The 15,766-nt window shown below is 27.8% G+C and overlaps 2 protein-coding genes across 2 annotated transcripts; one reads left to right on the forward strand and one right to left on the reverse strand.

Moving 5' to 3' along the window:
* Window positions 1-6,373: 6,373 nt before the first annotated feature.
* On the reverse strand, window positions 6,374-11,294 carry LOC112692335. Its single transcript, XM_025566976.1, has 2 exons — window positions 10,834-11,294; window positions 6,374-6,785 (listed from the first exon to the last, which is right to left on the reverse strand). Exons 1-2 carry the CDS (start codon window positions 10,975-10,977, stop codon window positions 6,582-6,584), a joined length of 348 nt encoding a protein of 115 aa, XP_025422761.1. The 5' UTR covers window positions 10,978-11,294; the 3' UTR covers window positions 6,374-6,581.
* A 115-nt stretch (window positions 11,295-11,409) lies between these two features.
* LOC112692334 (mitochondrial intermembrane space import and assembly protein 40-B-like) lies at window positions 11,410-13,561 on the forward strand. Its single transcript, XM_025566975.1, has 3 exons — window positions 11,410-11,595; window positions 11,698-11,791; window positions 12,901-13,561. The coding sequence occupies exon 3, from the start codon at window positions 13,100-13,102 to the stop codon at window positions 13,505-13,507; it is 408 nt and encodes a 135-aa protein (XP_025422760.1). The 5' UTR covers window positions 11,410-11,595; window positions 11,698-11,791; window positions 12,901-13,099; the 3' UTR covers window positions 13,508-13,561.
* The last annotated feature ends 2,205 nt before the right edge of the window (window positions 13,562-15,766 follow it).

Consider the following 15,766-nt stretch of genomic DNA (forward strand, 5'->3'; position numbering starts at 1 on the left):
AGTTTATCACTATTGTAATATAAAAATTTAACTAAAAAAAAAAAAAATTAACAAAAAAAAACTTTTTTAATCAAAATTTAAGTTAAGTTAATTATAATTGTAATATAAATATTGAATTTTTAAAAAAGAAAAGTAAAAAAAAAAATACTGTTAATCTAAATTTAAGATAAGTTTATCACTATTGTAATATAAAAATTTTATTTGTAAAATAAAAATAGCAAAGAAAAATATGTTGTTAATCTAAATTAATTTTGTTAAGTTAATCATTATTGTGATACAAAATGTAATACCATTAAAAAAATAAAATGTATTAATATATATTTACGTGTAATTATATGTATGTGTGTGTAAATGCATATACTATATAGTATATACGTATGTATTTTGTTTCATTAACTACCCATCTAATTATTGGTTAAACACTCAAAGGACCGGTCCAAGGTAAATATTAAATGTGATAAAAAAGTGTTCGTGGTTTATTTTTGTTATCCGTGTTCCTCGTATGATTTCATCATAAATGAAAACTGGCAAGTACCCTGGTATAAGATTTTCAAACGATCAAACTGAAAAATGTATATGGTAAGATATTCGTATTGTATAATACTTGATGATGTTCGATTACAAATAGGAAATATATAACATGATTTATTATTATTTTCTCATTATTTGAATAAAATAATTATTGTGTTTTTTACACTTAACAATGACTAATCAAAACACTGCAATTTAATGACAAAGTGTATGTATTTTTAAATGCATACATACATAAATAAATACTTTTGTTTCATCAACTACCCATCCAATTATATTTAAAACCTTTTTCTTAATGTGATTTATATATGAAATAATATTATGTAAATTAATTTAAAAAAAATCTTATACAATAATAATATCTGCTATCAAATAGACAAATTAAAAAAATATGAACGTGTTTATCTGTATACGTATAAATGTTAAATATAAATATCAATTATTTTTAAATTTAAACATATAACCTAACCATAATTCACTATAAAGCCATTAATACTGTTCCTTTACAACTGTAAAAATAAAAAAATCCCCTCTGGTATTACGTTATAGTATAATTATGTTTTGCTTATTAACTTTCCACTTTTGATCTCCGTTTTAAAATATTTGTAAACATTTATATCACCCGCACTCTCGCCAAAGAGCGTCAGTGCATTTTTTTACCAGTTAACTAGGCGACATAAATGTCGCCCAGTGATTATATTCTGTCGATAGTATTTTGAAAGATTGGGCGAAATTATGCGAAGCGAACGTGAAATATCAACATACAGTTTACTCCCAATTATCCGTGGAATAGGGTGGCAGGGCATCCACAGATAAACGAATTCCGCGGATAATCCTCAAAATTAAATTTTATAATAAAAACTAAATTGAAAATTGAAATTGAACATTATTATTACATATGTATTATTAAAAAAGATACACATGTATGTACAATGAATGTATGTACATGTATAATGAAGACACTGCGACTAGCCGTAATAGCTGACCAAGATTGATCGTTGCGTGCGTAATGGTTTCCTAACTGCGACTGAATGCTGCAGCTGGCATTTATTTTCAGTTCAGTTTAATGCAGCTCGATATTTCGTTGTGGACACGCGTATTTATTCTTTTTTTTTTTTTAAATTTCTCATCACACACAACTTAATATGGAACAAATAATTATAAAAAATAATAAAATAATCATGGTTTTATTATAAAAGGAGAAAGAAGAAGAAATAAGGTACACTTCAAATTTATATAAAGGACATCTTCGACTAACTGCTCATCGTCAGTTGTCAGCATAAACGTGCACAGACATTACTGGCAGGGTAGTCATACATAACACATTAACATTTAATATTTATAACAAATTTGGATGGGGTAATTTCATTAAACTTAATAATTATATTTTCCCAACATTCTTATACATTTATTTACCATTTACGGACGCGTTTCGAAGTCGTTCGACATAATATGGTTATTTATTATTGTGATAGTATTGAATACTTTGGTGAGAGAGGGAAGGTTCACTGAGTATTCAAGTGTCTATCCTGACTACCCCGTATGCACGCTTATGGTTGTCAGTGTACAGAGTTTTCGTCGTTTTTCGATTAAATTAATCCGTTTACAAAAATATACAATACATTTGTTCAGAATAAAATCTCAATGCGACGCACGCAATACTATGAAAGCATTGAAAAGCCAACTGTATGTTTTTTTATCTCATTATTATAGATTATCACAACTCATTATTATCGATTAGAAAAATGTGGAAAAGTGGTTTTGTGAAAAAGAAACTGTAGTACGTTAACACCGATAATTAAGACATGTGATTTATAGTATTAAAAAGCAAATAATCGGTCACGATTCTAGGGCAAAATGTTCGTACGAGCTGCAGCCTACTCTGCCCTTACACTAGAATAGGGTGACCATAGTACCGTTTAAAACGGGATTGTCCTTTTTTTCATCATTATATCCCGTTGGCCCGACAAACTTTGAACGGAACAAAGACCTAGTAAAGACATGATATTTTATGTAATTTGATATACATAATGCATCTTATTCACATGCAAACAATAAACACATTTTTTCTTGGAAATTTGACATTTGTAGAAAATCGTCATAAGAGATTTGAATATTTACACGTAATTTGATATACATATTCTACTTTATACTGAGAAACCTATATGTACATACTTAAATACGTTAAATTAATTACATATTACTAATAGATGTAAGAGTCTAAGAGGAAAATTGTATCCTAAACATCTCCAGTTAGATTCTTACCCACATATTGGATTTATTTTAATTATCAATAATATTCTTTATGTTTTCAAATGTATTATCACCTGTATGATAATATTAGTGAGTATTTGATATCACAACTGGTATCGGTTATTATCAAAACACCGAATATTCGTTATGTTTTCAAATGTGTTATCACCTGTACGATAATATTAGCGGGTACTTGTAATCACATTTTATATTATCACAACTGATATCGGATATTATCAAAAATTCAGAAGTAGCGGTGGGGTAAGGGAGGAGCAGCAACGAACACGATCGCTTTAGTGGTGAGGGTGTGCGGTGGTGCTTGAAGCCCCCATTTTATCCTACTCCTATGATTCTGGTCGATGGATGGAGAGTGTTTAGGTTAAACCTGGATGCGCTGGTACACGAATCTATAGAGCCACCGCGCCGTCCGGTCTCTTTGCACCAGCTCCACACGATCGTTGCAACAAGGCGGTCAAAAGTCGACACATAGGAAGAATTACAATTTTCCGCACGTTCCACGTGTTCACGAAGTATTATTACGATACACGCGTGCACCCTTTTCGTAGTTAACGGTGCCGTAATAATAATAATAATAATAATAATAATCCCCGAATTGTACGTGTTGCAAGACCGTAAAGCGTTACAAAACAGTCCGTTTAGGTTGCATTAATAAATTGTTGTAACCGTCGACGGCTGTGACCTTCGTGATCCGACGACGAAACCATCTCGTGTGCGCCACCGCCGGTGTAGACACCAACCGAAATGTATCAGCATGGAAGTCCTTGAGCAGCTCGTTAAACGCAATTACCTCGTGAATAGGTAGTACCCACTACAAGTGTGTCGTTACCTATGTACGTATGTATATCTGCGTTCGTTTCGAAATTTCGATGACAATGACGGAACAAGTTCAACCGAATGTTTAATGCGATTTCGAACATAATAATTGAGGATTACTTCACGAATTAAAAATTCATCGCTGTGTAATTTATTCGAACGACGGACATTTACTGCGCGTTCGGCAACAAAAGGTCGAACGTAACTTATCAACCACGTGTAAAAACGTTCAAAACCTTTGCACAACCCGTTCGTTCTTAACCCGGTAAATCCGCGTTTCCAGATGTGGTTTAAAAACGATTGCACAACCGTACACATATCACCCATAAATAAATTCGCACTAACGACCTTGAAACATGCACATAACACAATGATTATCTTAAAAGAATGTATTTCTCATATTTTCACATCAGTTCTATAACATTATTATAAACATTAATCGAAAGTATTTCGAGAATATGGAACCAATATTTTGAGATTTAGACCAAGTGTTCTATAGATATCATAGTAAAACTAGAATAATCATACCCTGTTTTGGTAAGATTGACACACTTACTAAGTACATGAAAAATGACACATCTAGGAGGGCATAGTAATATCCTCTTAATGGTTTAGCTAAATCCAGATTTTTACAGCTTTTTTTTTTAAACTTAAACAATGCATAAATTTTCCACATTTATCCTGCATCAAATCTTACTAATATTTAACAAAAATGTCCTTATACATTTCTTATAACATAAGTATATAAGGATAGACATATTTTGAAATCAAGAACTACATTATAGTCTTTTGTAACATCTTGAAAGTGGCGCTCACAGGGGTGTCGATTGACACCCCTCAGAGAATTGGTGGATGACTAGTTCTGTGTGAACATGTATGAATATTTGTTTAATTTAACGCTAACCAATTTTTCATCTATCCAAATCAACATACTAATTAACTAGAACTATGCGTCACATGAGAATAAGTAGTAGGGCTCAATCCCAAAAAATTATGCTATACAAACTTATAAATAAATTTCCCAGAAAATTAAAAAATAATTAATGTAAGGTTTATTTTAAAAAATTTTATTTTTAGTATCTTTGTTAGAAAGTAAAAACCAAAAACACCTAAAATGAATAGTTAAACTATGCCTAAACTCAGATTTTACTGGTGGGGATGGGTGGGTACCTCGAAATATATATTTTCGACGCCCTTGTCAAAAATCTATTGTGCGCCATTGCATCTTGAGATTTAATAATCAAATTTCAATATCAAAGGATTGATACAAAAAAGTTTCAATGAGATATTTTGAAAAATCTGTTACTCAAAGGTTAGTTATAGTAATCTTATGGTTAGTTTTAATAGAAAAGGAAAATATATTTTTATACTATACAATAAATGTATAGACTCACCAGGACCCAGTCATCAAATGATAAGTTATTAAAAAAAAAAATTAAATCTAGATAAAAATGTCCGCAATAACAATTAAATCAATGAATGCCTAAATACATTTCAAATTAATTATGTTGATAGGTTTAAATATGTTTAAAACAAAAAATTTAATTCTTAATCCAATTCAAAAATATACTACACTGTAGGTAGGGTATTTTTAAAAAAAAATTAATACAAGATATTTATATTGTTCTTTTATACCAAAAATTCATATATTTAATGTATTTTTCAACAAAATTTTAGCTGAATTTTCAAAGTATCACTTATCAATTTTCTAGCCACATACATATTATTATCAACAATACATGAAATAAAAATAAATAATTATTGGATTTTTAAAAGATAAAATATAATACTATCTTTTTCATATCTTAACAATTATTTATATTGCAGGTTAAGTTAACAAACGAGGTAAACACATTTAATGGAAGTTCACAACTGTCATCACACAAAACATTAAAAAAAAAAAGATAAACTCAGTTTAGAATTTTTAGACATTAAAAAAAAAATAGTATTCAATAAAACATAATAAATTACAATTTAAAATCATTTTTATTCAGCGCCAATTCATATTGCACTTTTATGTATTAAACTTCTACAACTACAAAGTAAAATATAAACTTAGGTTGTATGAAATCTTAATACTTTTAATTGAATTTTATAGGCCTGATTTTACAAAAAATCAATTAAAAATTATTTTAAATATATTTTCAAGGAAGTCAAACTGAATATGTTAAAAATAAACAATCTGTACTAAAAACCTTCCCATAAGTTTGAGATCAGGAAAAGTTTAAAAATAATATTATTAATGTGAATGCTTGAAAAAAAAATAATATAATATTAAAAACAAATGGCACACCATAATATTTAAATAAATTGGTGGATTAATAAATATAAACAAAAATATTTTTTGGATCATGATTGTAAATTTTCAAAGTAAACAAAAATTAATGATTTAATACACTTTTCAAGTTTTCCAGTTAACATCAATAAGTTTACTTTTAAACATAAATTATAAGTTTTTATTCCTTAAGTTATAGTTTATTTATTTTATTTTATTTTGTTTTTTTTTTTTTTTTGGACAAAACTTGAAAATTGCATAATTATCAAATACTATAGTAAATTTGATATTAACTATTACATATTATTAACATATTTTACTTTGACTATCCGTACAGTATTACTAATAGGTTTTCTATATCAGCACTATTCTTTAATAAAATAAGCAATGAAGCCAACATAAAACTAACTTACAAACAATCAAAAATAAATAATTTTAGGTTTTTTTAATATTATACAAAGAAATATAATTATTTGCTTAAAAATATTTTTGTTAAATAACCTTATTGCTCAACTTAAATCTAATAAAAACCGTTAGTAAAACACATTTTGTAATTCACAGATGAGACTGTTAGTTAACATATGAATACAGTAATTTGTATTCATTATACATCTCATGTGTTTTGAACTCAATTTTTATAACAGTCTTCATTGGAAAAAAAATAGGTATGTACAACAAAAGATAAAAATCAAAGTGACTGAATAGCAGCAGAACTTAATTGTATTTGTTGATGTTGATTCAATTCTCGTCTTGCTGTAGTGGATTGTACCTTAGTATGAGATGCAACACGAGCACTACTATGCTTTATTGCCATTTGTAAAGTGTGCCTGCGATTTAATCTTTGTACACACGATATACATAATGTAAGAGGTAAACCGTCAGAGGACTTTATCTAAAACAGAATAAAATATTAATGTATTCAAAAGTAGGTACCTGAAATTATATTGCATGATACTGACTTATTTTAAATATAAATAAACAACATAAAAGACTGGATTATGTTTACATCATCATATTTTGAATAGAACAAAACTATTTACTTTGAATTAGAATAATGAAAACCATATATATAAAGAAAAATTCTGATTCCAAATAAATTTTAATATTACTCTAACCCTCCTGAAGATTAAATTCATATTCAATTTTCAAAATCATATAATTTACTTAATGAAAGGAAAATAAATGATCTATTCAATATTTCTCAATCATTATTCTCTAGTTGAGTCTCTGGTACTAATAAATAGTATTTAAGTTTCTTAAATAATTTACTATCAATTTAAGTACAGTTTACTTGTTTAGTATATGAAAAACATTATTGAGAAATAAAATTTTACAGAAAACTAATTTTTAAAATTGTATCATTCTTTAAGCAAACAATACCTTTAGATACAAATTTTATGTTAGTGACATAGATGATATAATTCATTGAAAAATATATTAGATATATACTTAATGGGAATAAAAATAAATTCAGATAACATTTTTGACAATTTTACAAAATAATTGTTTGATAATGGATATTAATAGGAATTAATTATATAAAGAATGTTCTCTCTGTAACAAATTATTCAGCTATTTGGGAATTGCAAAATATTAAATACTGAACTCTTTAAAAAATTATACTTATTTCTAACACAATATTTTATATTGTTCTTTTTTAAATTGTCTATCTTACCAAAATATAGCAAATTTCGCTAAAACTACCCTCTTAAAACAACAAATAGTGTATATTATATATAAATAAAGTACAATAACCATTAAACAATCAAAAATGAGCAGATCTAGATAATAAATCTGAGATGTAGAAATTTTCTGAACTTTAAATTAATTAATCAAAATATACCTCAAATTTCAACTAACGTATAAAAAAAAAATGGATGCTAAGTCACACAAAAATATTATATATATATAAATAAATATATATTTATTTCACTTTATAATAAATCAATTAACTTCAATATTAATTCAGAGTCCAGGGTTAATTATTAAGAAAGTAAATTTATTATAAAATTATAATAAATTCAAAATGTAAATTGATCTTAATACCAAAAATTATAAATTAATTAACATGGGATAAAATAACCATATAATATATTTAAATAAATAATTATCAAAGAAAACACAATTAGAGCAAATTAATTATTATAAAAGTAAAAAAGGACTATAATGACATATTTGATAAATTTAATTTAATGTCTTGAATATTTCTAGTACAGTTAAAGTATAATTTGGACCATAGTCCGAGATTCATAAATTAAAGAATTAAATTCTATAGTTGTAAAATAAATAAATTGTATCAGAATCAATTGGTCTTAAACAAAATCATTGAAATTAAATATTTACACACTTTTTTTTTTTTTTTATTGAGAGATAAACCATCTATACAAAAAAATGAATAGTAAAAATAATTTTTGTAATATTTGATTTATTGACATACAAAGTGTGAAAATATTGATGAAAAAAGCCACTCATTAGTGACACTTCAATTTTAATCATTTATTGTAAGTTTAATGATTATTTGAATACAGTATAGGTCATGATGCCATAAATACCAATTTTGGTACAACTTTAAAAACATTACTGAATACCCTTTCATATATAATACTTTATAATATATATATATACTATAGGTATACTATAAGTATATAAATCCAAGTCAATTAGTTAATGGTAAATTAAATACCACAAAAAAAATAGTAAAATACACGTTAAATTACTGATGGAGTGCAAAACTTATTATAATTAATGATATATAATTATATATATACTAGCTGACCCAGTAAACATTGTTTCGCCGCATATTTTTCATATAGTTTAATAACAAATACTGTAATAAGAGAATTATATATATATATATATATATATATATATATATAATAAAAAATATAATAGAAGTTTCAAGAAATATTAGGAATAAATTAAGGGTACTTAAATGTTATTGATATCACAGCCAGAACATTAAAATAAATTTAATTTTCAAATCCACAAATATAAGTATATTTTTTAATTATGAAATATTTTAGGTAATATGGCTCAAAATTAAACACATTACAATTTAAATAGGTACACAACTATTCTTTGAATAATGTTATCATAAAAAATAAAAATTAATCCTTTAATTTTAAATACACTTAAGTATATACTTAATATATGAAATGCCTAGGAACTAGCAATAGCCTACCGACAGGTGTATTTACTTTTTAATGATAAAACAAAATTTAATTTAAAATATTACTAATATAATGTAAATATTAAATAAATTGCAATGAACATAATCTATTAAGATATAAATATTATTCATGATATAAAAACATGAAAATAACCTTTAAGTTTAAATATAATACTTTATGGAATTTATATATTTAACTACTGATGCTAAATTTAAAAAAATAAGCTTTTAGTGGGTAAATTGAGCAGATCTGTAAAATGAAAACACAGGTTATTTCTTATTAATTATTATTATGGTATGTAGGAAATAAATTAGCTGATGAATAATTCTTAATAGTTTTACAATAAAATCATACTTGGGAGAGTTCTCCTTTGAATTCACGGAGTAAGATTAGCACGGGGATTAGCATAAATAAATTAGAACAAAAATTACTTGATTTCGAAAATTCATTTATTTTCTCAATAATTGTCTAATACCCACAGTAAAATTATATCATCATGTACAATGTTGATAAAATTTCATTCAAGCTGTCAGATTTCATTAGCGTAACCAATTTTTATCCTTGACTTATTTTCATATACTTTTAATTTAAAATATATCTAAAGAGTAGGTAATCAAGCAATAGTTAGGTCAAGGTTACGCATAAACTATGTAAACCGTCTTAAAAAATAGTAACATCTCAGATGATATTTTAAATTCAACCTTATAAAAACACCAACAGATAAAGGTGTAGGTACCTACACAAAATAAAAAAAATAAAACAATTCACTTAGAAAGCCAATGTTGTAAAAATCCTTGAGAAAAAAGTGGTTGGCTGGCAAATTTTACAAATGCTAATAAATCGCAAAAACATTTAGTCAGATACTGTCGGAAATGCTGCGTGTAAACAATGGGTGTAAGAGACGACGCGTAGAAGATACCAAATGTGGCGAATGATGCAAAAAAAAAAAACGTAATGTGCACATTATGAGAACACTCGGGAGTTGTAATACGAAATTAGAAGTAAAACGGGTAGCAATATAATAATTTATTGCATTATGTATACATAAGGAGCTCAAGCATCAAGGCCGCGGCGTCCTCGACGCCTATGAAAGTAAGTAACACACTTTTAATAACCCTGAAAAGACAAAAAATTGGTTCACCGAAAACCTGAGGTCAAGGTTGTGGCAGCGTCGACAACGGTGTGTGGGGCAATAGAAGAAATCGGTTCATGGAGCGCGAATGGTGGATATGAAGCCGAAGAAAAAGACAAAAACGCTGTACCGAAATACGCCCGCGCAAGTCGGCAAGGCGACTTATTCGAAAAAGACGAACGTATAAAAAAAAAACACAATTTCGGCATCACGCCGCCAATACGCGCGTGCGAATGCGTTTCACGGTTTTAGCGCTAAATCGCAACGGACTCCTGTGATAACGCAACACACGCACACATACAACTTTCTACGGGCGCGTGTGCGTGTGTGAGCTGGTGCATATACAATATTACAAACACACACACACACGTATAGATTTCGTCATACACATTTCGACACACGCACACGCACACAGACACGCATATATTATAGTGTTTTAATACACAAACATACACAATAACGAAATTCAATAGGGCAAACGGAACGGAGAAAAATAAAAAACCGTATTCCCGATTTCAAATGTTTGGCTTTGGGTCGTCACCCGTATTACGATTGACGGTCCAGAGAACGGGGGAAGGATGAGACGTTGACAATTACCGGACAACCGGCTAAGGGGTGATTCGGATTCAAATGTTTACCTTTATGGGCAAGTAATCTCTGATCTTTTGCACCAAATTGTACTTTCTTCCCAGTTCGCCATAGATGTGCACTACGCGCTTGTCGATTTTCGAACACAGACGACATATGAAACCGCAACGGACAGCGTTGTTCACGCTTCCCATTTAGACGTGTCGGCGGTGAACGCAACGAAATAACCACGCACTCTGACAGGCGACGACGAACTGCGGCGCGAGATTGGTCGAATAGCACAGACGGTACCGTAAGCAAAATATACACCAAGAGACGAGTTAAAAAAAAAATTAAAATCCGATTTCACAGTTGCGATGGTGGTGGTCACGGCTACAGCAGTGGTGGTAGTGAGTCAGTACAACGGTGAACACTTCGGATCGTCGGCCGCTGCACGACGAGTCGAATTAAAACAAAATGATATTTTGTCATTCGAAAAAAATAATAAAAAATTTTCGCAACACCTTTCAACACCGATGATAGCGCCGCCGGAACGACAACTTAACACATCATATCGGGTGACGGACCCCATCTGTTGGCTGCACTGATTGTTCCGGTGCTGAAGCCGAGCTTAACCTCAAAAACCATCTGTACCCGATTACAGATCGTTCGTTCTCAATGATATGCTCATTTTTTTACGATCAATTGTTGCGGCTGTTTCTTGGTTGCTAATTTTTAAAAAGAAACTAATTTTGTATATTTTTTTTCCCACATACATATAATGTTGATTACTCACCGACTATGTGTTCTTACTACTTCTTAGACGTCAGCTTGTGAGTACACTGTGGAATCGTAATTATTGTTTGATGTTTTTAATTTAATAATTTTTTTAATTGCTTTAAATAAATAATAATCGCATCGATTTTCCTGTCTAGAAATGTTCTTGACAGAAAAGGAGAGTACGTGGTTGTGAACGACGGAAAGTTTTCATTTTACATTAAAGAAGCGCTCAAAGAAGTCTTTGGCCAGGTACATAATTTCTTGTTAACTCCTTCACTGTTCATTTCTCAGCGTTTCTTGGTGCTTACCTTAACTGTCCGAAGGCCTGAGCTGATTAATAATAATTTTTTTTGCTGAATTATTTGTTTTTAAGTCTTTACACTTTTAAAAAATCAACTTTTAATGTTATGATAACTGTTTCTTTTTAAAACACCTTAATAGTTTTTTGTTTTTCATGTTTTATACACAAATACTTAATTATTTGTTATAAAATTCAATTAAAACAACTTAAGAAAGTGTTAAATGTTATTTATTCAATAATTAAATTTATAACTACTTATTAATTTGTACTCAATGTTGATTGTTTATTTTGAATATATGTAAAATTATAGAAATGTTAAATGTAAACAATCTGTTTTTCTCATATTGTTCTATTGTTCATATCAATAGTGTTGCAATGATATAAAAATATAACTAATTGTACTACATTTGAAATATTGAATTGCTATTAATAATTTTATAATTTATTACTTAAGCCCATCTCTATTTAGATAATTATTCTATTTTTTTTGTTGTGTTCTTTATTATAATTCTATAATTCTTCTCCTTTACCTTCCCATTATTTGAGGTTGGCCACCTTTGTCCTAAACCTCTGCTCATCTGGATTTTCTACATCCCATTAAATAATTCTATAATTAGGTATAACATTATTTTTAATACTTGTTTAGTTATATTTCATCAGTTTAAATCTATTATTCAAATAAATATTTTACTATAAGTAAACAGTTATTACTTTTTATCCATAAATGTATTGAAATTCTCTGTAAAACTATTATATCATATTAATTAAGTATATTAAATTCTGAAGAATTAATAAGTAATTACAGTGAATAATAATAACTTATAATAGTAATTTTGTAATCAAAATGTGAACAAACAATTAGTAATCATAATATAATAACTGTTCAATAAATTAAAGCATTTATCAATTTGGTCTAAGCGACTTAACTTAAAATGTATTAGTTAAATAAGCTATAAAATTAAGATTAAATAAATTATTTTATTGATGGATTTATGTGTGACATTTACAGCTTATAAATTGTTATGCATGTAGATTTAACAAATATTTTCTTTTTTAGTTCGGATCGAGTATCAATTTTGATGTACTAAAATTTGAAGCTGGCCAGGGTCTAATTCGGTGTCCATCTTCATTTTACATTAAATTTAGAGGTGCACTTACCTTGTTTGGCCGTCATAACTCAAATACTATTGCTTTTAACGTGCATCGTGCATCCCCTTGTTTAATATCATTTGTCACTAACGATACAACTTACAAACATGTCACAAGTGTTTAAAGATGGCAAAGACACAATCATTTTTGCTACAAAAGAAGATCATCAAACCCCTAGTAAAGTTGAACTATCACCTCCAGAACCATCTCCGGGTCTTATATTTCCTGATGGCTCCATCAACTGGAATTGTCCGTGTTTAGGCGGAATGGCAACTGGTCCTTGTGGAGTAGAATTTAGAGAATCATTTACTTGTTTCCATTATAGTAAAGAAGATCCAAAAGGTATGGAATGTAGAGAAAAATTCACAGCTATGTGGGATTGTATGGATCAATATCCAGAAGTTTATAAAGATGGTTTAAAGGATGATGAAGACATTAAAAATCCTGAAGAACCAACTGGTGAAACTGATAATAACCAACAAGTTGAAGTCCAAAGTAAAGAAAAAAATTCGTAAAATTTGTTAAATGTTCCGTTTTAGAATTATTTTTTCTTTGTTTTAAATAGATGTTTTAGATATAAATATTTTATTAATGTTTTGTTTTTATATGTACTTAAACATATTATTTATTATCAACATATTTTAGTAAAAACAAAGCACTTGATTTACAAGCTACATACTTAATTTTCTTTAGTATTCTTGTTCTTCAGTTTAACTTAAACCAATCAATAATAATTTATAAAAAATTATTGATTGATTAAAAAAAAAAAAAATATTTTATTCTAAACACTTATAATATCTATTACATTTATTCCGAAAAAGTATATTATCCAAACAATAATAATTATGCGATTTGCTAACCAGAATCCATATCCATGCAATTGATTGATCCATTAAATATTTACTTATTTACATGCGAAAAATTTAAAAAAAATGTATTTTAACCTTAACAAGTATAAGATTTGACTAATGAACACTCAAAATTAGTAGATCTTTAAATTTACTGTTAATTAATTAATCTTTTTAAATCTTGAAGTATTCATATTTTTTTACTTAAAAGAAGATGTCAATATACCATAGTTGATAAAATCTTAAGTATGACAATAAATGCTGTTCCAGCATCTTTTATTATATGAAAAGTATAAAGTTTACCTCTTTTGGTTCAGTAGCCCGTGCATATACTTTCAGATAGACAAAAATATGATACCTAGCTTAATTAATTATCCATTGGAACAAAATAAAGTGTAGGTACTATCACTGTATTTTTATGATTATTTGTCACAAGTGAACCTGCAACATTAATCTATTTTACACTACAAAGGGGAATAGCTATAAAAATTGTGTATATTTATCTTTGATAATAATGTAAGCGGGTTATAAGTGGTTAGATCTTAGTCGTAGGTTTAAATTATGTACATGATATAAATTTCTTGTTGCTATAAATATTTTGTTTGAGATAGGTGAAGATAGATAGAAGCTCTTTCCTCACTTAAATAAAATATATTAATAATTAGCTACATTTTTCATTTAGAGGTTGAATCACATGATTCTATAATAACTTTATGAAAATTTTATTTTAATACTATAATTGCACTGGAAAAATTAAAAAAAATATGCTAAGGTTCCTTATAAAATCATTCAATGTTCAATGTAAATACTAAACGAAGTGCATTTTTATTAACTTGAGAAATTATTAATAGCCAATTTTCTTATACTAAATTATTAAGCTAAGTACTAATTATAAATATTGAAGTAACCTTAAACTTTTTCACTTGAAAAGGATATTATTGGTAGTATGAGAATGTTATTAATTCGAGCTTTAAATGAGTATCGGATATGGCTGCTATAGTTCTGAAGAAATAAGAAAATTTCGTGATTGTCAAACAACCCGGTTTTTAAAACAACTAATCCAATAGAATGATGTTAAAATATTTTTTTTTGTACTTTTCATTGGTAATATGATACTCAACGACAAAATAAATTCAATGCAAAGCGAAGTTGAATATTTTTGTTATTAAACTATACTTATATTACCATCATGATTAATACATAATATTTCATTCGTATTATAAATGTTACCTCAATGTCTGTTAACAAACCTTCACCTAGTCCCTTTCACATTTCTTTAACTACCCCTTCGTTAGCTGAATTAAATTTTAAGGTGAATATTAAAAATAGCAAAAAATATTACTACTTAACTACAAATATCTTCATCTAAATCTCTAATAACCTACTTACTAGAATTAATTAATATTACTTGTTTTATGACCTGCCAAAACGCAAACAGATACGTATGAGCAAGGCTCGGAACTTTATGCGCTAAAAATACTAAAATATGCGTTAAAAAACATCAAAATATGCAGTCAAAAATTGGAAAATAATTGCTTAAAAAATAATAAACCGACTATTGGTTAGTGTAATGGGGGGGCTGGGCCCGGGCTCCCTCCAAAATGAAAAACATCATTGTTAAAGATTATTATTTTTAATATGGATATATCTTAATGCTGGGGGTTTCCGAAAATTTGTCGCGACACTGTGAATGTTTCTTTGCGATAATTTAAAATTTTATATTTATAAAATATATTTATTCTTTTAAGAAAATATGTGATTAATTTTGAGTGACTCTAATAAAAAATTTGTTTATTACAATGTAGTTTTATACTTTTAAAAAATAATAAATCGTTAAAAAAAATTGAGTTTCTTATTTCTCTGATGGTGTAAAGACAGTCGAGAAGTCTTATAGTGTTATAGTAGTAATTTTTTTCGTAATAGTGT

The sequence above is a fragment of the Sipha flava genome, unplaced genomic scaffold (assembly GCF_003268045.1).
Source record: "Sipha flava isolate LNK unplaced genomic scaffold, YSA_version1 73_pilon_pilon, whole genome shotgun sequence".
NCBI classification, from domain to species: Eukaryota; Metazoa; Arthropoda; class Insecta; order Hemiptera; family Aphididae; genus Sipha; species Sipha flava.